This window comes from Chiloscyllium plagiosum, unplaced genomic scaffold (assembly GCF_037043375.1).
Source record: "Chiloscyllium plagiosum isolate Xiang-an unplaced genomic scaffold, Cpla_swu_hap1 HiC_scaffold_11, whole genome shotgun sequence".
Lineage (NCBI taxonomy): Eukaryota > Metazoa > Chordata > Chondrichthyes > Orectolobiformes > Hemiscylliidae > Chiloscyllium > Chiloscyllium plagiosum.
In genome coordinates this window covers 15,928,613-15,950,231 of record NW_028270149.1, presented here as the reverse complement: position 1 = coordinate 15,950,231, position 21,619 = coordinate 15,928,613, and the positions used below count along the sequence as shown (strand labels likewise).

General features: G+C 42.5%; 1 protein-coding gene across 3 annotated transcripts in view; it reads right to left on the bottom strand.

Annotated features, from left to right (window-relative positions):
* Positions 1-7,000: 7,000 nt before the first annotated feature.
* rnf128b (ring finger protein 128b) overlaps positions 7,001-21,619 on the bottom strand; it is a 156,886-nt gene continuing 142,267 nt past the window's right edge. For all 3 annotated transcript variants that reach the window (XM_087991863.1, XM_087991864.1, XM_043705147.2), the window contains 3 exons: positions 16,292-16,388; positions 13,288-13,468; positions 7,001-10,687 (listed from right to left, as the gene is read on the bottom strand). In XM_087991863.1, the coding sequence (XP_087847989.1) occupies positions 10,569-10,687; positions 13,288-13,468; positions 16,292-16,388 (397 nt within the window). In that variant the 3' untranslated portion in view covers positions 7,001-10,568. The remainder of the gene's footprint in view (positions 10,688-13,287; positions 13,469-16,291; positions 16,389-21,619) is intronic.

The following is a 21,619-nucleotide window of genomic DNA, read 5'->3' as shown; positions in this document are numbered from 1 at the left end:
TTTCATAAGAAAGTCCCTCCATAACTGGTATCAGCTGAGTGAACTTTCTCTGGACTGCCTCTAAGTGTATCCTTCTTCAGATGTTGTATGTGCATACTCCATGCAAAGCAACCTGCAGAAGCAAGCAAGTCAGAGGTGTCTTTGAACCCAAAGTAATGTGCTGACGTGGTGTGAGAGGCAACATAAAAGCAGGCATGATGATGTGGTGAAGCTGATGATTTGTTGATAGCCACTTGGTGTGGGTAGAAGGTCAAGGAGGATGGTGTGCATGGAGCATGAAGGGACATTGTTGGGAAGAAATGGTTGGTTGACAGCCTTCGCTGAATCAGCTCCCTCTGATTTGTATGTTGGACATTTCCACCAAGTAGTTTCTCAGGGAAAGAGGGAAGTGGTGTATAAGTAAAGTGAATTCAGTTATTATCAACAGGAAAAAGGTAGCCAATGCTCAATGGTGAGATTCCGCAATTACTATATGAGGCTGAAGGGGAAACTTGCAAACAATTTCATTCAAGTTCGAGATTCTATATTTTTTATTCTCTCCATATTTTCCAACTATCTCACAATGCTCAAAACCAGAGAGGGAGAGAAAGGTTGACCCAATTGTGTCCATCATGACTTATCATCAGAGTAGGGAATAATCACATTCTTGTTAATTGTGTCACAACCTCTTCGTCTCGCCCATTCTCATTCCCGAGATGAAACAAATGGTCACTATAGGCTTTTTTCTTTTACTTACCCAGAAGGGTTATCACACACAACTTCCCAGCACCAAAATTACCGTGACCTTCCTTTTGCTTTTTTCTAAAACTAGTAATCACCACCAGTTAAAAACACTGATATATCCAACTGAGTATTTACAAGCAAACCCCCTCATTAGCAATGCGAACCATCAAAAATGAAGTGGCCAGTGGGGGTTCGAGGTTGGGGGAGAGGTGGTTGTAGGGGGAATAGGAAGGGACTAAATGAAGATCGAGTTGAAGGGGACAGTCACTACAGTTAATGAGTTTTTAATATTTGCATCAGGTGTTGCAATAACCTCAAATGTGCATTCCTTTCAGGGCCACAAGATGGAGACTGCAGTTAAGATTTCAATTGAATAGGTCTGCAGGTGGCTGTACAGACTAATGCAGCTACCACAGACTCTGTTATACTTGGGGCAGAAGGTGGTCATGGGAAGGGGTGGATGGGGTGTTGGTGTGGCAGTGCAATCCTTTTGCTGTTTTTGCCCGGCTTCAGCTCTTTCCTGACACCAAGTCTTGAGGCGCTCGATGTCTTCCTGGATGTTCGTCCTCTGCTTTGGACGGTCTCGGTTCAGTGATTCCCAGGTGTCTGTGGGAATGCCAGACTTCACCAGGGAGGCCTAGAGGGTATCCCTGAGGCACTTCCTCTGTCCACCTGGGGCTTGCCTGCCATTTCGGAGCTGAGTGTAGAGCACTTGCTTGGGGAGTCTCATCTCGGTCATGGGGACGACATGCCCAGTCCATATCACCACATCAAGGGCAACAAGGGATGAACTATAAATGGTGGCCCAACCAGCGACGCCCAAATTACATGAATTAGTCAGGGCAATATAATGGTAGGTGTCCAATGTGACACTGGGATCCCACTAGTTTCAATTTACTGAACAGCCTGCCATGTCAAAAGCCTTGCTAAAACTCACTTAGCCCACACCAAACATCTACCTTGATCCACACACACTGAAATAAAAATTGCCAAGTTAGCAAGACATAACATTCCTTTAGTCAATTAACATGGACTCTCCTTAATTAACCAGTTATTTGCAAATGTTCATTAATGCTGTCCCCCAGGTTTGTTCAATAACTTTGCCATAAGGGTCTGTAACACTTCAGTCCATCTCTTTCTCAATACAGTGTGAACTTTCTTCCAGTGTATACCTGTGGCCTGAGTGAAGTGGAAATCTTTTTGATTTATTTTATAATCAATGTGCTCAGAGTTATTATTCACAGTTTTGGAGCAAGTGGAACCTGAACATCATAGTCCAGAGGTAGGGACACTACCACTGCACCACACAAGCTTGGGATTAGAAAAGATATTTTCACAGATTTCTCATGGAATTCGAGAGACCATTACAGAGCATTGGATCCAGAAGCTTCTAGTCTCGGTACATTTTTAACCAATTTTAATCTATTTATTCTAGAGCAAGTGGGACTGGAACCCAGGCCTCCTGGATCAGAGTTTGGGACATTACCACTAGATAGCCCTTGGATTGGAAAATATGTTTCTCTCTCATCTAGAAGTGTTCTTACACACAACTGAGCATTTCTTTTTCATCACCAAATCACCCATGATATCTCTATTCACCTGTTAACCACCGGCAGCAAATCACCCATCTTCTCCAGTTGCTTAATTTACATGCAAAGTCCATAAAGGGCAATGCAAACTATCAAAGGTAAGGCAAGGTAGGAAGAGGGTCAGGGAGCTAAATCAAAATTTATTTTGAAGGGGGGCTTGGAAAATATCATCAGGAATTCAATTACCTTCACCTGTTTCTCTTTACAGTCTGACAGTTGGGTCCTGGTGGTTTATCAACATTGAAAGATGCATAACCCCTTATTGCTTCCTCTCTCTCTCTTTCTCTCTCTCTCACACACTCTCGCTCACACACACACACAGAGTGTCATACCTAATATTTCCCACTCTTTAAAGAAGGTATTAAGCTATGAAGAATGATGCGAATACAGAGGAACCTCAATTATCCTAACCAGACAGACGGGCACTATTTTGCTCGGATAATTGGTTTATCGGTTAATTGATTCAATATCTCTCCTCTGGGGCTCGGAGTTTTCTGAAGTTTCCTTTTCCCTCGCTCTGCCTGCCTTGCTCCCTCTCTCTGTCTCAGGGTTTGTTTCTGAACAGACACACACTTGTGTGTAAGGGACCTGCAGCAGTGCTGTAGCGTCCTGCATCCCCCCACCCCCACTACCCCATCAGTTCAATGGGGATTGACACAGCGAGCACTTGCTAAGTCTGCTCCCCGTTCAGGACGATAGGCAGTAGCACACCACGCCAGAGTACCCGATTTCCCAACCCAGTCCACACACCCAACACCGCTCCCCTGTCCACCGTCCCCACTCCCGTGGGGGTGGTGGGGGGGGGCAGCCACACTGGACACTAACAATAAGACTGCTGCTGCCTTTGGGAGGTGAGTCTCAAAATAGCGCACGCACACAACTTTTTCCTGCAACTTTTTGACAGGTTCCACCTTTGCCCTGTACAGAACAACGTTGGAGAGATTATCTGGGGAAGGGGGTTTAGGATACACTCCTGTGTAGAACTCCAAGTAAAGTGTGGGAAGAGAGCAAGAGGGCGGGAGGTCAATCATTTGGAGATGGTGCCTGGGCTCCCATTGATGTCCAGGTCTGTTCTCGGCAGCATTTCAGTAAGGCGAGTTCATTTTTAATAATTGTAAACAAAAAACGCAATCAGTATTGGAAACACCTTTGATGTAATGTTTCTGTCGGGACCTGTCTTCAGATAATCTGAAATTTGGATAATTGATATTCGGATAATTGAGGTTCTTCTGTAATTCAGCAGCAAGCCAATGGGTGCTGACCAATTTGTCTCACCAGAGGCCTGAGTGGGGGAAGCAGTGACCTCCCCAAATGGATCACACCTGCTGCAAGCTGAGTCAAAGCGGAACAGAGGAGATTTTTTTGTTTTCGATCTGAAAGAAGCTGCCTTTGTGATCCAAGAGGTAAAGGCGTTGCAAGGAGGAATTAGGGGAATCTAATCTAATCAAATCAAACATCCCACACATCAACATACTAACTAGTTGCAGGCCCAGACACAGAGTGATGCCATCTTGCGACAGAACTGAAGGTTTCAAACCTTGAGTCAGCCTCCCTCGGGATGGAATGTTTTATGCAGGGGTGAGGTCTCAGCCCCTGGTGCAATACCCAGAAGAAAACAAAGAATCAGTAAGACTTGTGAATGAGTCATACCAAACATAGAAGATGGGAACAGAAGGAGGCCATTCAGCCCTTCGAGCCTGCTCCTCCATTCATCACGATCATGGCTGATCATCCAAATCAACAACCTAATCCCGCTTTCTCCCCATAGACTTTCAGCCAAACCAATTTGTAAATCTCATAATGGAGCTCCAGTATATTCCTTTCCAAGTGCTACTGTTCCTGTGCAGTGAGCAGCAAACTCATTTGCACTTGGCAATTTTGCTGCACACAGTTATTCAACAGCCATCAGGCCTTTGTTTGAGGCAGGACCTTGGCCGCGATCAGAGACATGTCTCACCCCAAAAAGTCACCAAATGGCCAGCAACCCTCTTATCCCAGCAACGCCACCATGTGCAGTGGCCATTTCAGGGATTATAGCAAGCCTTCTGGACAAGAGGAGTGCAGCACAAACTGAATCCTTTGTCTCTCTGTGGCCAGGCTGGTGTGTGGGAGGTAAAAACTAGGTAAAAGCTCTCCACCTCCTCCAAGACATCACCCATGCCCTCCACCTCCTCCAAGACACCACCCATGCCCTCCACCTCCTCCGAGACTTCCGTTTCCCTGGCCCCTAATGCTTCATCTTCACCATGAATATCCAGCCTCTCTACACCTCCATCCGCCATGACCAGGGCCTCCAAGCCCTCCATTTCTTCCTCTCTCGACATCCCCAACAATAGCCTTCCACCAACACTCTCATTCATTTGGCCGAACTGGTCCTCACCCTTAACAATTTCTCCTTTGAATCCTCCCACTTTCTCCAGGCCAAAGGGGTAGCCATTGGCACACGTATGGGCCCCAGCTATGCCTGTCTCTTTGTTGACTACATACAACAGTCCATCTTCCATAATTACACCGGCATCACTCCCCACCTCTTCTTCCGCTACATTGATGACTGCATTGGCGCCACCTTGTGCTCCCGCGAGGAGGTTGAGCAATTCATCAACTTCACCAACACATTCCACCCTGACCTTAAATTCATCATATTTTCAGCTTAAATTCATCTGGACCATCTCTGACCCCTCCCTCCCCTTCCTGGACCTCTCCATCTCCATTAATGACGACCGACTTGACACCGACATTTTTTACAAATCCACCGACTCCCACAGCTACCTGGATGACATCTCTTCCCACCCTACCTCCTGCAAAAATGCCATCCCGTATTCCCAATTCCTCCGCCTCCGCCATATCTGCTCCCAGGAGGACCAGATCCACCACAGAACACACCGGATGGCCTCCTTCTTTAGAGACTGCAATTTCTTTTCCCACGTGGTTAAAAATGCTCTCCAACACATTTCATCCACATCCCGCACCTCCACCCTCAGACCCTACCCCTCCAACCATAACAAGGACAGAACCCCCCGGTGCTCACCTTCCACCCTACCAACCTTCGCGTAAGTCAAATCATCCACCGACATTTCCGCTACCTCCAAACGGACCCCACCACCAGGGATATATTTCCCTCCCCACCCCTTTCCGTCTTCCGCAAAGACCGTTCCCTCCGTGACTACCTGGTCACGTCCATGCCCTCCAACAACCCACCCTCCTGTCCTGGCACCTTCCCCTGCCACTGCAGGAATTGCAAAACCTGTGCCCACACCTCCATCCAAAGCCCTAAAGGAGCCTTCCACATCCATCAATTTACCTACACATCCACCAATATCATTAATTGTATCCGTTGCTCCCAATGCGGTCTCCTCTGCATTGGGGAGACTGGACGCCTCCTAGCAGAGCGCTTTAGGGAACATCTCTGGGACACCCGCAACAATCAACCCTACTGCCCCGTGGCCCAACATTTCAACGCCCCCTCCCACTCTGCCGAGGACATGCAGGTCCTAGGCCTCCTTCACCGCCGCTCCCTCACCACCAGGCGCCTGGAGGAAGAACGCCTCATCATCTGCCTCGGAACACTTCAACCCCAGGGCATCAATGTTGACTTCAACAGTTTCTTCATTTTCCCTTCCCCCACCTCACCCCAGTTCCAAACTTCCAGCTCAGCACCGCCTCATGACCTGTCCTACCTTCCTTACCACCTATCCACTCCACCCTCCTCCCTGACCTATCACCTCCATCCCCACCCCCATTCACCTATTGTACGCTATGCTACTTTCTCCCCACCTCCACCCTCCTCTCATTTATCTCTCCACCCTTCAGGCACTCTGCCTGTATTCCTGATGAAGGGCATTTGCCCGAAACATAGATTTTATTGCTCCTCGGATGCTGCCTGAACTGCTGTGCTTTTCCAGCACCACTAATCCATAATCTGGTGTGTGGGAGACCAGGGTGGACCGGGCATGGCACAGCAGAACCTGCAATAGGCATAGGCTTCCCAAACAACAGACACCCCCGCTCCATCCCACTTCCAACCCCCAACCATGGCCCACCTGCCAGTTTTAAACCAGTTAAACTAGATGGTTGGCATGGGCCTCCCCCAATGCAAGAGAAGTACCAATGACAGCAAGATGTCATCCTTAAACAAAGATTAACTTGCCATGTATGGGCTTCAATTGATCGTGGGTGAAATGGGCACCCTCCAATATTCAATTGGCCACATAGATGTTTCCCTGGTGGTGAAAAGTCAGGATATATAATAATAAACTCTATTTACAAGGGTCTTCATTTTCTATCCCACTATGTAAAAAATAATAAATTATAACCACGGATGATTTGGAAAAAAGAAACAAAAAGCAAGTTTTAAAAAAAATGGAACTGGGGGCCCTATTGTGACAATGGTAGTGTTCTTACTGATGGACCAGGAGGCCCAGGTTTAAGTGCCACCTGCTCTAGAGGTGTGTAATAACATCTCTGAACAGATTGTTTAGAAATATAGGTTAAACAAAAAAAAAGTCACCTTCACTTCCCTAGATATGGATAAATGACCAACAGGACAGGTCAGGGGAAAACTCATCGTATAGGAGGCTCAGCCACCCACTGCCCCAACCTGGCAGTTCCACATTTTAACTGAGTGATGAATTGGTGAACTCCAAAAAAACTGTTATTTAAACAATAGTTATTCATACAGAAACAGTAAACCATTTATTAGAACATCAAATTTATTTACACTTTGCTAAAGGAATCCTGACAATATAAATGATTTTTAAAAATCATATGTACAACAAATTCTCACAGAAAAGTCTGGTACAAATGCGTACGTCCCTTTTTTTTTTGAAAACAAAATGGTGTTGTGTAATATAAACCCATCAAGTACCATTTAAATTTCTTTGAGAAGTCAGCTTTGCAGGATACCAACTATACCATTTTCATTTAACCTCACCCAAGAAAGCAAAATAAAAAAAAAATCATTTAAGTTCCCTAAATAAAGTGCATGTGATTAATATGAAGATTGTTGCATATTGCTTTTAAAAGTGATTTTGATAAGTATTTAAGGCCTTTGAATCTCCTACATTTAAAAAGAGTAACTTCCTACCTTGTAATGAAAGGTATGTTGACTATAGCAAGTGAGTAGTGTGGAAGCAATTTTAATCCAACTTGCCCATTACAAAATTGAAAAGATTGAGGGCAAATCTGGTTTTACACCACACACAATTTTACTCTCCATTGATTCAGTTAGAATGACACCCCAGTGACTTTCCATTGACAAAGGGTTAAAGACAAACTATAGCTTTGGTAGAAGTTAATGTTGAACAGTTGGAGCTATACGTTTTAGAAGGGTAAGGTTCTATTCAACAATATTACAGCTCCAGTCACAGCAATCAGATATTTAAAAAAAAGGAGTAAATTGCATCCAAAGAAATAATAGCCAACACAGCAGAAAGCGACCTACTCATTATTATTTGATGCTTAGTTTGTGTTGGATATTCTAATATTCTCTGGCCCATAGGCATACTCGTGTACCACTTTTGTTCCTATTTCTTTCCTGAGTGACACTACTTTAACCCTAGGGTTAACCCAACAATTTTAAAGGGGTTATCACTGGGATTAAAATAACACCAATTGGAAAATTCAGCATTTGGCAACCTCTGGGGGATTTATTTTCTTCATTTTGATTTGCAACCATTTTGAAAGTGGCCTTCCAGAAAAACCAAATCAAGTATCAATACTTTAAAATATTTTTCTGGGGTGGTGGTGGTTTGGGGTGGGTGGGTAAGGAAATGTTAAACAGGTGATGAAACCTTGAGGTGAATCTTGACTTTCTGTGGCAGTGGGGATGGGAATGTTGGACATGGTACTTATTGAACAGTGTGGGAGGCATTTGTTAAAATTAGCCAGCAAGCATCCTACTAATATGGGGAATTAAAATATTGTATTCAATAACTGCCATTATCACATTTCTGTGAAGGCAGAGACATTGGGAGAGATTTGATTTCTACTTTGTTCATTAGAAAAGCAACTCCTGCACAAGTATTCCACTTTTGTCGAATTTTACTGCCTTTTTGTAATAAGAGTTATTCTGCGTTGTACATTCAATCAAAAAAAAGCTCTGTTCATTCAAAAACAAATTTCTGTGGATGTCATCTCAAGCCTATGCATGGCTCATTTGATTCATGATTAATCGAGGGAAGCAATTTTACTTTATTGATGTCTAGAAAACCAAGCAACTCTTAAGAAGAAAAAATGTTCTTGTATATAAAACAAAGATCAACAGTGGACAATGGGCAAGCAGCATGACTTAGCAAACTTTACTGAACAAGTTACTCACTTCTGTGATACTCCCTCCTATTGTAATCAGTTATAACATGTCCAACTAGTGGAATGTCAACCTACTGAAGTAGCACAGAGCATGAGTTGTTCATTATACTGGAACATTAATACAGCAAGTAATATGCACTCAATTTGATGGTTTGCATTTTCCAGCTCCCAAGACCCCTCCCACACAAATGTCAACCATGAAGCTGCTGATTTTGGAAAGCTGCTTGGTACTAAAATCAAAAACTCAAAGCACATCACCAGGCCAGTACATCTGGATATAAAGTCTCCATTCACTCAGAAAAGAGAGAAGGCCTGTGCAAAATGTCCAAAACATCCACTAAGACTGTTTCCACCCAATTGTGCAACAGCACTGTACAAGCCAGATATAAAACAAGACAGTAGTGGAATCACAATTTTAAAAAAAAATTAAAGTTAATCTGAAATTCCACATTTTCTTATGACTTCTGAACCTGCACTGTGTTAGCAGCTGCAGAAGGCTATTGCTTTCTTGCCCTGCCTCTTCACAAACAACTATTCTTTGGAATTTGAAGAATTAGACTCAAGTTTACTTTGGGAAGTGATAGAAAAACTAGTCAGTTGCAAAGACTCCATCGCAATGTGAACATCTTCCTCTCCCAGGCTTTCCTCCCCTTTTATTCTTGTTCAACCACATTAACTACTCAACGCATTTCAATAAAATATCCACAAAAGTGATTTATCTCCAAAACAGATTGACTTTATTGAGAGTTAAGAGGATTGCTTTCAAATAAAAAGGAAGAAACAATAATTTGTATGAAGAAAGCCAATTCTACTTCTGATCTGTACTCAGAGAAAGGTCTTTGACCACAAGGTGTGACAAAAGGCAACGGAAGCAGGGGCCAAATAGATTATCAGTTTGTTTTAGGATTCTGAAAATAGATGACTTTAAAACTCAACCATTCCACTGTTTCAGAATCACACACAAAATTCAAAAAGAATGTAAAGATAGCTATTCCTTTCAGTTGAGCAGAACATTGGTAAATGCATCACTAATTGTGCAGGAAATGTATCAACTGCACTGCTTTTTACATAATGCAAATGATAAATCAAAAAATTCCTGTTCCCATCAGGGATGCAATTAGCCAGGAGTGACACCACGAACAGACAGCGCAGGCTTTGTTTGCATTATGGTCGACTTATATTAATAGGGTGACAATTAACCTTTTGCTTGCATTTTCATCAACGTGTAGTGTAGTGTAATTTAGTGCAGCAGTCAGCAGAGTGCAGGAAATGGATTAAAAGCGCAGAACTAATGGATTCCACTTTACACACTTGTTCAAGCCATAGATTTTCAAAATGGGGTTTTCGACAATACAAAATTATTGTCAAGAATCCTATCAGGGCTGTAGGACATATTGCTGTGTCCTTTGTTACTGATGACTTACTGGCAAATTATGCATCTTTCAGTTAAAAATAAATGGCATTTTGTTTGCAAGGTTTATTTTCCCTGATGAAGTTGGAATCGAAAGTTCCCAGGAAAGCACTGGCATTTGTAGAAGGCCCATTCTTCTCTTTCCCAACCTCAAACCCTCTTCTCCCCCACCTCCACACAGAAAACAAGAGGTTTCAGCAAACTGTTATTGTCTTAGCTTTGTGTGTTAAAAAATAATGTTCAACAGTCTTGGTCTCCATTGCAGCCTTTGTGGTCACCAGACATCAGTTAAACTAACTGCAGTTATTGCATGAAGTGCTGAGAATTTCAGCACAAGGACTAATTACGAGCTGCCTGTTATACTATTGAAAAATCATTTGTCTCTTTATAACATTGGCATTAAAAAATGCAGAAAAAATGTAGACTGTGGGTCACTCCAAAGTCTTTGTTTGAACAAAGCAGTTCATTTAAGAGATGCTCCCTGCACATTCAGTTGATAGTTGGCTTTATTTTTCAGGGTTTTACTTCTTTGGGACGATTCATGACTTTACTTCATCATGTAGATCAATCTCTTCATATACTGGGTTGTCCTGTGGCAGAACATATACAGACAGAGAATTCGCTCGCGCATCATTATTGACCAATTGCTGCTCTTCACCTGCAGAGAGAGCAGAGAAAAAAAGCAGCATAAGTAAAGGAAAAATAGATCAGTCTTTAAACTTCAATGAGCACAGAGACACAGGTTTGTAAGCAAAGGAAAGAAATAAGCGCTTAATCATGTCTGAGGAGATGCAGGTCAGAGCTTTGCGTCTTAACTTGAGAAAGGAAAGTAGGACGTGTGAAGAGAACATTGATTGGTTGGATTATGGTGGGCATGGGGATGCAGCAAGAACTGGTAATGATAGTAGTTAACTAAATAAATTCAAACCAGGCAGATACTTAAACACATGGACCAACAGGTTCAAGAACAGCTTCTTCCCTGTTATGAGACTGCTGAATGGACCTCTCTAATCTCAATCTAATGTTGACCTTGTTTTGTGCACCTCCTGTGTAGTCGTAACCTGGTGTGCCTTGCTCTGTCTAAGCACCCTATGATCTGTGTACATCTTTGTTTGCTATGATCTGCCTGTACTGCATGCAAAACAAAACTTTTCGCAGCACTTAGGTACATGTGACAACATTAAAGCAAATCAAATCATAACTAGGATCGGTCAAGGTGATGCCTTCAGAGCACTTTCCTCAGTGAAAATGGTGGTGTTTGGATACACTGTTCTTGCCTACAAAAGAAAAAGAGCCCTTTATGGGAATAAATGTAACTTAGACCATATGAGTTAGGAGCAGAAGTAGACCATTCTGCCCATCGACCCTGCTTTCGCATTCAATGAGATAAGAGCTGATCTGACAATCCAACTGAATTTCCTGCCTTTTCCTCCTAACCCTCTATTCCCTCAGTGGTTAGAAATCTGTCTCACATCTGGAACTTGTAAATGAGTCACATGGTGAGCCTGGTAAACGTCAATGAATTCCCCAATGGAATTCTTAGCACAGTCAGGATTATTTAGCAAAATGTAATCCAGTAGCAGTATCCAACATTAAAATGTGATTATTTATGCTGGGTTTGAGCATGGTCTGGATGCTGCTCACTGTTAAAAGGGTTGTGTTATTCTTTCTGTTCACAAAGAGCATGTCGACAAACCAACTTCCTAAATGAGGAAAGCACAAAGACAAACATCCCTTGCTGCATTCCCATGGCAATTCCCCGACCAGAAATCGACTTTCCTGATTTGAATTTAAATCAGCAAACTCAGGATGTGAGCAGTTCAAGCTGCATCTCCATGCCAACCACAATCAAAGCAAAGCAATCAGCATCTTCTCATGCTGAATGAATGGTTACTCCTGTTTGAAATTGGTTTTTCTTGTGTTTCAGTCCCTGATGAGTGCAACCTTCAACTCCACCTCTCTTTTTAGCAATGCTCACGTTCATCAATCACCAGCAAGTGATTATCAGTTAGCATTTATAAACAGGACAGTTAGAACATATTGTCAAACATGTATGAAAAAGTTGAATATTCAGATGGGATATATTCCTCTGTGCATAGGATATTTTGAATACTGTACCATCTTGTTAAGGAAAATCAAGTCATTTTTACATCCAGTTTTGAAAACAAGAGCACTCAAATACATGCCCAGTGTGACAATTTTTAACAACACAGGGGCAGCACGGTGCCTCAGTGGTTAGCACTGCTGCCTCACAGCATCAGGGACCTGGGTTCAATTCCTGCCACAGGCAACTGTCTTTGTGGAGTTTGGACATTCTCTCCGTGTCTGCATGGGTTTCCTCCGGATGCTCCGGTTTCCTCCCACAATCCAAAGATGTGCAGATTAGGTGAACTGGCCATGCTAAATTGGCTAGTAGTGTGAGGTGCAGGGGTAAATGTAGGGGAATGGGTCTGGAGGGTTGCTCTTCGGAGGGTTGGTGTGGACTTGTTGGGCCGAAGGGCCTATTTCCACACTGTAGGGAATCTAATCTAACCTAAACCCTACTGTTTAATTTAAACCAGCAACACAGAAAAGATTTATCCTGCGCAGTACTTTGTGAAAATTCAAGTGGCCAAGAACTATTTAAAGTAAACATTAAAAATTTCATTTATTAAAGTATACAGAGAATAATTAACTAACAACTATTTACAACTCCTTTCTCTAACCTATCTTTTACCTTCCCTTCTATAATGCTAGTCTGTTAAAACCCCCGATTAAGATTTACCAAAAATTCAAATTTTTAAAATCAGCCAGATATCAAATCTTTTCTTCTTCTTAGGGATTTCTGTTTCACAGGTTACTGATCGATAAAGGTACCTTTAAGAGAGCTTTTTTTCAGGCAGTCTCAACATGTTGGTGGTGTGGCAGTTCTCCTCCAAACTGTTCAATTGTCCCCGGTCTTATACTCCCAAAGCATCGGATTGTCTCATTGGCTTTTAAGATTGTCAATATACTAAATTCAAACTTGATGATTGGAGTTTGGTTTTTTTAAGGGTGTAATTTAAACTGATTGGCCTAATTTGAATCTGTTTTTGTCTCCAGGCAACCAGCTATCCTAGCTACTGGACCACATGTTACATTATATCTTATTCAGAATACCTGGTGCTGTCAGGTAGTTTTGTTAGGTTTTAACTCTTCTAAAGGTACAGTACACTCACATCGTTGTAACACAATCAATCTCAGTTTAACCAGACCCACAGGAGACAAAAGATCACTCACCGAAATTGTGATTATCCTCAGTTACAGGAGATTCATCCAATCGACGCTCAGCATCAAAAGCAGCTGGTAGAGTATAAATGGCACTCTCGGGAACCTCGGTGTGTCTGTCCTGCCCTGTTCTTTGAGGATTGCTGGATGACTGCTCAGGTGCCGGTGTCTCTTCAGCTTTTTCTATGTCAATCTGTGCCAAATAGGAACAAATGAAACTATTGGGGAACAGAAAAGGCCAGGTGGAACGAAAAAGCTTAAATATCAGATTTGAAAGCTGTTGAAGTCTGTAAAAGACATTTGGACATGCAATTCCTAACTGGAGATAGTCAAAAGGAGGCTTCACTGGCCACATTAAATCGACAGACTGACATAGAAGTGGCGCTGGATGGTGTCAGTAAATATTCAATGCCATCACTCACATCTTGGAAATGAAGGACCTTGGGTACCAGGCCGACTCCAGAATATTGACGGTGAGTTAACTGAAGTATTCGAGAACCTTAAAACGGTCGTGACAAGGTGAGAATGCAAAGAGTGTATTCCCTTGTGGGGGATTCCAGAACTAGGGGAACTATGTCTAAAAATTAAGGACCACCTTTCTAGGTCAGAGAGGAGGAGAAACTTTTCAGAGGGCGGAGAGACTTTACACCTCTATGCATCAGAAGGAGGTGGAGTCATGGAATATTTTTAAAAGCTGGAGAGACGCATAGATTCTGATTAGGGAAGAGAATCAAAAAGGTTGTAAAAGAGCTAGATGGGAATGTGAAAAGAAAAAAAAAGAAAGAAAACAGATCAGCATGACCTTTTTGACTAGTGAGCAGGCTTAAGGGGCTGAATGGATTAATGCTGCTCTTAATTATTTCACACGAGACAGGTGATTCTGCCGCCACGAGCATGAATTCAAGATGGTTTGTCATCTCCCTGGCATCAGGGTCAAGGACAGCTCAAAGTGGTTGCAGCATATTGTCAAGGCAGAGTGAGAAGCCAGAAGTGGTTGTTAGAGTGACACAGTTAGGGAAAGGGTTGAGGCTTCGCAGAGTGAATATAGGAAGTTAGGCAGGAGGTTAAAAAGCAGAACGTCAAAAAAAGTAGTAATCTCTGGATTACTCCCTATGCCACACGCTAGTGAGAGTAGAAGTAAGATAGGGCAGATAAATCAATGGCTGAGGAGAAGGTGCAGCAGGCAAGGATTCAGATTTTTGGATCATCAGAATCTCTTCTGGGGCTGAAAAAACCTGTTCAAAAGGGACGGGTTTCACTTGAACTGGAAGGAGATCAATGTGCTCGCAGGAAGTTTTGCGAGTGCAATTCGGGAGTCTTTAAACTATTAGGGAGGGGCATGTGGGGGATCCTAAGTAGTAGTGAAAATAGAAACAGATGAGGATGGTTCTGAAGTTAAAGGCACCAAGTTAATTAGAAAAGGCAGACAAGAACAAGTCAGAGAGCAAGGTAACTCTGAAAAATTAAATTGCTTTTATTTCAATGCAAGGTGTCTTACAGGTAAGGCAGATGAAGTCAGGGCATGAAGGGGAACAGGAGACTGGCACATCACATCTATTACAGAAACATGGCTGAGGGAGGGATAGGACGAGTAGCTCAATGTTCCAGGGATTCTATAGGAAGGATAGAAAGAGGGGCAAGAGAGGAGGGGGTGTGGCATTTTCAAAAGTTGATTGAGGTAGTCTGTTTGCAAGTAAAGGTACATCTGGCAAGTGAGAGGCTTTCAAAAATGAGATAATGAAGAGTTCAGAGGTAGTATGTTCCTGTTATAGCGAAGGATAAGGAGAAGGAAAACATCGCTGCTGTTCTCAGAGAGGATAATTCTGAAGAGTTTTCTAGCAAAGCTAAAAAAAAGAAAGGATGATCACCTTGATGGGATTGTACTATAGGCCCCAAATAATCAGTGGGAAATTGAGGAACAAATATGTGGGAAGATCTGAGATATATGTAAGAATAATTGTGTTGTAATTGTAGGGGCTTTTGCCTTTCCAAACACAGACTTGGACTGTCATAGTGTTAAGGGCTTGGGCGGGAAGGAATTTGTTAAATGTGTTCAAGAAAATTTTCTTCATCAATACATAGATGTACCTAGCAGAGGAGCAAAACTTGATCTTTTCTTGGGAAATTAGGCAGGGCAAATGACTGAAGTTTTAGTGGGGGAAGCACTTTGAACTAGTGATCATAATTCTAGTAGTTTCAAAATAGTTATGTAAAGGCATAGGCCTTGCATACAAGTTAGAATTCTTATTGGACTGAAGCAAATTTTGACAGTGTGAGACAGGAACTTTCCAAAGTTGACTGGAGTAGCCTATTTGCAGGTAAAAGGTACAACTGGCAAGTAGGAGGCTTTCAAAAGTGAGATAGTGAAGATTTCAGAGGCAACGTGTTCCTGTTAGAGTGAAAAGCAAGTCTGTTAAGAGTAGGGAACAATGGATGACTAAAGATATCGAGGCTCTGGTCAAAATTAGGGAGTCGTATATTAGTTACAGTCAATTAGGATCAACTGAATCTCCTGAAGAGTATAAAGGCATGTGGGGGCATTCTTAAAAGGGAAAATCAGGAGAGCACAAAGGGGAAACGAGATAGCCTTATCTGCCAAGGCCACATCTAATACAAAGAGATTCTACAAGTACGTGAAGAGCAAAAGAGGAACTAGAGAGAGAATAGGGCCCCTTAAAGTTCAACAAAGTCCTCTAAAGAGTAGATAACCTAGGTATCCAGGTCAGTATTTGACCAAATCCTCTTAAAAAACAGACGACCTGGTCATCATCACATTTTGGAATTCTGCAGAGTGTAAATTGTCTGCTACATTCTCCTATATTGAAAGAGTGCTTACACTTTGCCACATGGGAAATTGGTTAGTGATCAAGAACGATCACAAATGGTGCCTTGCAAATTAAAATCCTACTCTTCAGTATGTTCACCCTTAAAAAGATGGAGAGCACCACTGCAGTTATTTTAATTTCCTTACTGACAGCTTTAAATCATGACATTAATGAACCCATTATTAACTTACCTCAATTCCAAGAGCTTTCAGGATGTCACATTTACACATGGGGCAGGTTCTGTGTTCCAGAAGCCATGGATCGATACAATTCTTGTGGAATATGTGGCTGCAAAGAAAGATCACAGAATATGAAACATAGTGCCCTGGGTTTAAGGGCTGACAACATGCATTACCAATCCTTAACTATCTTATTATGTGGCTGTGAACAACTGAATACGCATATGACCATTTCTTCATAAATTTCTGAACTGTTTACTTGTTGTGATTAAAAATACTGAAACGATTGTATGTCCATTTTCCCAGAATAATTTAAACATATGACATGCATGGGCTATTTAGATCTTGACTGGGTATTGTCTTGGCCATTACTGGTCTCTCTTACTGGTGAGCGGCACGGTGGCTCAGTGGTTAGCACTGCTGCCTCACAGCGCCAGAGACCTGGGTTCAATTCCTGCCTCAGGCAACTGTGTGTGGAGTTTGCACATGCTCCCAGTATCTGTGTGGGTTTCCTCCGGGTGCTCCAGTTTCCTCCCACAGTCCAAAAATGTGCAGGTTAGGTGAATTGGCCATGCTAAATTGCCCGTAGTGTTAGGGGAATGGGTCTGGGTGGGTTGCGGGTCGGTGTGGACTTGTTGAGCCAAAGGACCTGTTTCCACACTAAGTAATCTAATCAAATAGTACCTTCAGGAAGATAAAAACAGGCCATACTCTCACTTCTTTTAATACTGTTTGTACCATCTCCCTGTGAGTACATTTGTTGCCATGGTCACAGACATAAAAAAAACACTGGTCGCATTTCAAAAGCGATTCATTGGCTGCGTAGCATCTTGGGACGTCTGGAGGACAAAGTGACTCAATTTATTTGCTGTTCAAGTAGGAACTCTCTCTAAAGAAGCTGATGTCACAAACAAAAGCCGTTTGGCAAAACTGTGTAGCTTGCCCAGCCATTTTTAAAGCATTTACTCCCATTGCTGTGGGTCTGGTGTCAAAACAGGACGACGAGGTCCCTTCCCCAATTGTGAACAGGTTGGGTTTTCTCAACATTTGGATAAAATGTCACATCCACAATTACCAATAACTGGCTTTTCAATCCAGACGAATTCAAATCTAACCTGATAATGTGGTTTCTCACAATCCCTGTGCAAATCGATTTTTCTTCAACGCTTTTGTTTTTCTTATTATAGAGTAACTTATCCAAGTGCATCTCAATCGGGATCTTATGGCATGTTAAAGATTTCTCTATTTTTGAGCAGACCACTACAAATACATTCAACTGCACTGTTAGCAATTTTAATCCTCTGTTAACTTGTGCTATAAACTTCATGCTTCAAGATTTTAAGGTTGTTCGGCTTTTTATGACTGAATTATAGAATCCCTACAGCGTGTAAGCAGGCTATTCTGTCCATCAAGTCCACACAGACCCTCAGAAAAGCATCCCATCCAAACCCACTGCCTACCCTAACCCTAAATTTCTAATGGCGAATCCACCTAACCTGTACGTCCCTAGACACAATGGGTCAATTTAGCATGGCCAATCCATCAAACCTGCGCATCTTTAGAATGTGGGAGGAAATCGGAGCACTCGGAGGAAACTCACACAGACACAGGGTGGCACAATGGCTTAGTGGTTAGCACCACAGCCTCATAGTACCAGGGATCCAGGTTCGATTCCAGCCTTGGATGACTGTGTAGAGTTTGCACATTCTCCCCATGCCTGTGTGGGTTTCCCCCCACAGACCAAAGATGTGCAGGTCAGGTGGATTGGCTATGCTAAATTTCTCAGTGTTAGATTGGGCTGAAGGGCCTGTTTCCGCACTGTGGGGAATCTAATCTAATGTCCAAATTCCACACAGTCACCTGAGGCTGAAATTGAACCTGGGACCCTGGCATTGTGAGGCAGCAGCGCTAACTACTCAGTCACCATGCTGCCCGATTGCATTTGTAAATTCAGGAAAAATGAGGCTGGTTCCATTCTGAAATTTGCCTCAGAGCAAGCCTGGGTTGGATTTTGAGAGTTGAAAGGGGACGCTCAGGCTGTTATCCTGGGAAAGAAGCTGCAAGGGATTTATATTTGGAGACAACGGCAGCAGCATTTGAGCCAGATTGGAAGGTGGATTAAGAATCTTCAAAGTCCCCCAACAAACTGTTGAACATGTCAAACTATAAGCTTTAAACTGTCCATTTAGATCTGAGGTGAAAGTAGATATTTTCTAATCAACCTGTGGAGAGATGTAATTCCACAGTGAGGGCTCTCCTGGAGTATTGTGTCCAGTCCTGATTGTCCTGTTATAGGAAAGTTTAAAATTAAACCGGAGAGGACTCAGAAAAGATTTCCCAGAATAGAGGTCTTGGGTTATAAGGAGAGGCTGGGATCTTTTTCTTTGAAGCGCAGGAGGTTGAGGGGTGACCATGTGGAGGCTTCTAAAATTATGAGGGGTATAGATAAGGTGACTGGCAGATGTAATTTCCATAGGATTGGGAAGGCCATATTTTTTAAGTTGAGAGGAGGGACAACTTTTTTTAAAAAAAAGAGTGGTTCATTTTCAGCATGAAGGAGAAGGTGAGACTTGAAGCTGGGTCTCCTGGCTCAAAGATAGGAGCACTACCACCACATTACAAGTGGCTGTCCAAGATGTAAGTAAGCTGGGCTTTCAAGGATGGCTAATTAATGTTGATACCTGGACACTAGAATCATGTGATTCACATTGTCCCCATAGTGAGACTATTGGAGATAAGAGAGCAGACAGAAAGGAGAGCAATGAAGCGATGGAGAGAGGAGAGGGGAAAGAGGAGAAAATGGTCTGATTACATTGCAGTTACATCCTGATTTATGCTGAATTGTGTAAGGTTATTGCTCAGAGATGTGTAGCTTTAATTAAATCCAAATAACAGATTGAAAAAAAAATCAATAAAATACATAAAGCTGTCACCGAATTGAAAACTTTCCTCAAGGGGTTGCCTTAATTCATGAAGTAAAAGGGGCATAGCTTCACAGGTAATGGAACTGACTAGTAGGCCTTCCTAAACCCTTCTCAGGAAGGGTCACTGGACTGGAAATGTTAGCTCTGCTTTTTTTCTCCACTGATGCTGCCAGACCTGCTAAGTTCCTCCAGCAAATTCTGTTTCTGTTTCTGATTTCCAGCATCTGTCATTCTTTGGTTTGCTTGTCCCTAAACCATTCCCTGATGGATCCATACAGCACCTCAAACAGCAAGCTCCTCCTGCAACTAATGAAAATAGTTGCGACATGGGTTTTACAGACACACACAGACACATACACAGACGCAGACACATTGACACATAGAGGCACACACACAGACAGAGAGATAGACACATGCGCGCTGACGTGCACACACACAGACCGTGTGCACATACAGTGGTATCCACCTACATTTCAATGCACTGAAGTTTTACTTGTTTATAGCGAAATACAAAGGTTTTACACCTGGATCAACAAAAATTGCCAGAATTTAGGGCAGATTTAATCCTTTCCTTTAAATGGTAATATGTTTTATAAACCTATCTTCTTATTAAGCAGCACTATGTGTATGCCTGATAGACGCTGAGAAAACGATTTCAAAAATAGCCAACAGATTGTTCGATAAACCCATCCAGACGTGGGAAGGGGATAAAAAAAATGAGATCTTAAGATGTGCACACATCAGTGTGGCAAGCCTTTTACATGATCACACTCATTGCTTGCCAACAGGTAAACAAAATATTTTCCTGACACATTATGATGATGCTGCAACAAGAATCTATTTGCAAACAGGCTTGTGGTGATCTTGTGGTTGTGTTGGACATCACTCACACTTTGGCACTCCTTTTCAGTGTCTTACACACGTCATGCATGGCAGTTTCACCTGTAGCGCTTGGCATGGAGACAAAATAAATGCTCAAGGTAAGCAGTGGTGGTTTCGATGACTTGAAGCTGACTGTTAATGCTTCAGTGCACCACAGGTGCTTTAAACGGGACAATAATGATATTGGGCACTTCTGGCTCTGATGTTGTTGTACTTCAATCACAGGATCACTCGGCGTCAAACCTTCAGTCACAAGATTACTCCCACTCAAACCTCCAGTCACACGGTCAGGCCCCAAGCTGATTACGTTTTTGTTTAGATCACTAGAACAGATGAGGGCTTTACATAAGAGACCGGTTTAGCAGGGTAGGCTTCTCCCCACAACTCACAAGGGGCTCAGGAAATAATAGCACCTATTCATTTGATTTTGCCTTAAGACAGGCTGTTAAATGCGTTTGAAACCACTTACGGTGTATACGAGGCACAGCATTCAAAAGGAATAACTGTTTGACAGTTGGATTAAATGGAGACAAATTGGCCTTTGAGCAGAAGCACGGACACCACTACAAGTGTACAGTTGTGCAGATACTCTCAGACAATTACACTGAAATATCAGATAACTGAGTAGGATATAGTTTTCTTCATTGAGTGTAACTAATTCTCTAAAGAGAGAAAAAAAATCACTGGGTCCCTTGGAACAGGCAAACAGAAGCTGAAGTTTTACATCACAAAAGAATTTGCACATTCTTTTCAGGATTTTGGGTACTGCTGGACCAACCAACTGTAGCAAATCCTAATCACCTTCCATCTGCCACATCACTATGAATCTGGAGTCACATGTAGACCAGACCAGGTAAAGACATTAGATTTCCTTCCCTTGAGAAACATTAGAGGAACTATTTTTCACAATAATGGATGATCATTTCCTGACCACTATTTAGGCTGGCTTTATATTCAAGATTTATTTGTTGAATTTAAATTCCCCAACTGCCATGGTGGGATTTGAACCCCTAATTCCCACAAGCATTAGCTTGAGGCTCCCAATTACTTGTCCAGTGACAGTACTACCATACCAACATCTCCCTCTGATGAGAACTGAATGCAAGAGACTGAAATAGCTAACTCTAAGTACATGCACACATGTATTGAGCAACAATAACTACAAAGAATATTCGGTCAGAAGGGGAACTCAGGGTACAGGAGCAGTCTCTCTCCTGGAATCAAACTATAACTAGAATAGCAAAGATCAAATTTGCAAATTAGCCATCATGGTTATTAAATAAATGAGCATAATGCACTTCAAACATTTAATTGGTTGTGTATCACGTTGGAACAATATTAAAGATATGGTAAGGTGCTGTAGGAGTGTAAAGTCGGTCTTTCTTTTTTTCGGTTCTTAGTTCCAGAATGATTCTAGCTTTTTAAGTCTACCTGCCAAGAGGACACCCGTGCTGGAGCTGGCTGACACTGAGATATGTAAACAATGCTTCAAACCAATCTCCATAAAAGCAAACAATTAGCAGTCAGCCGAGAC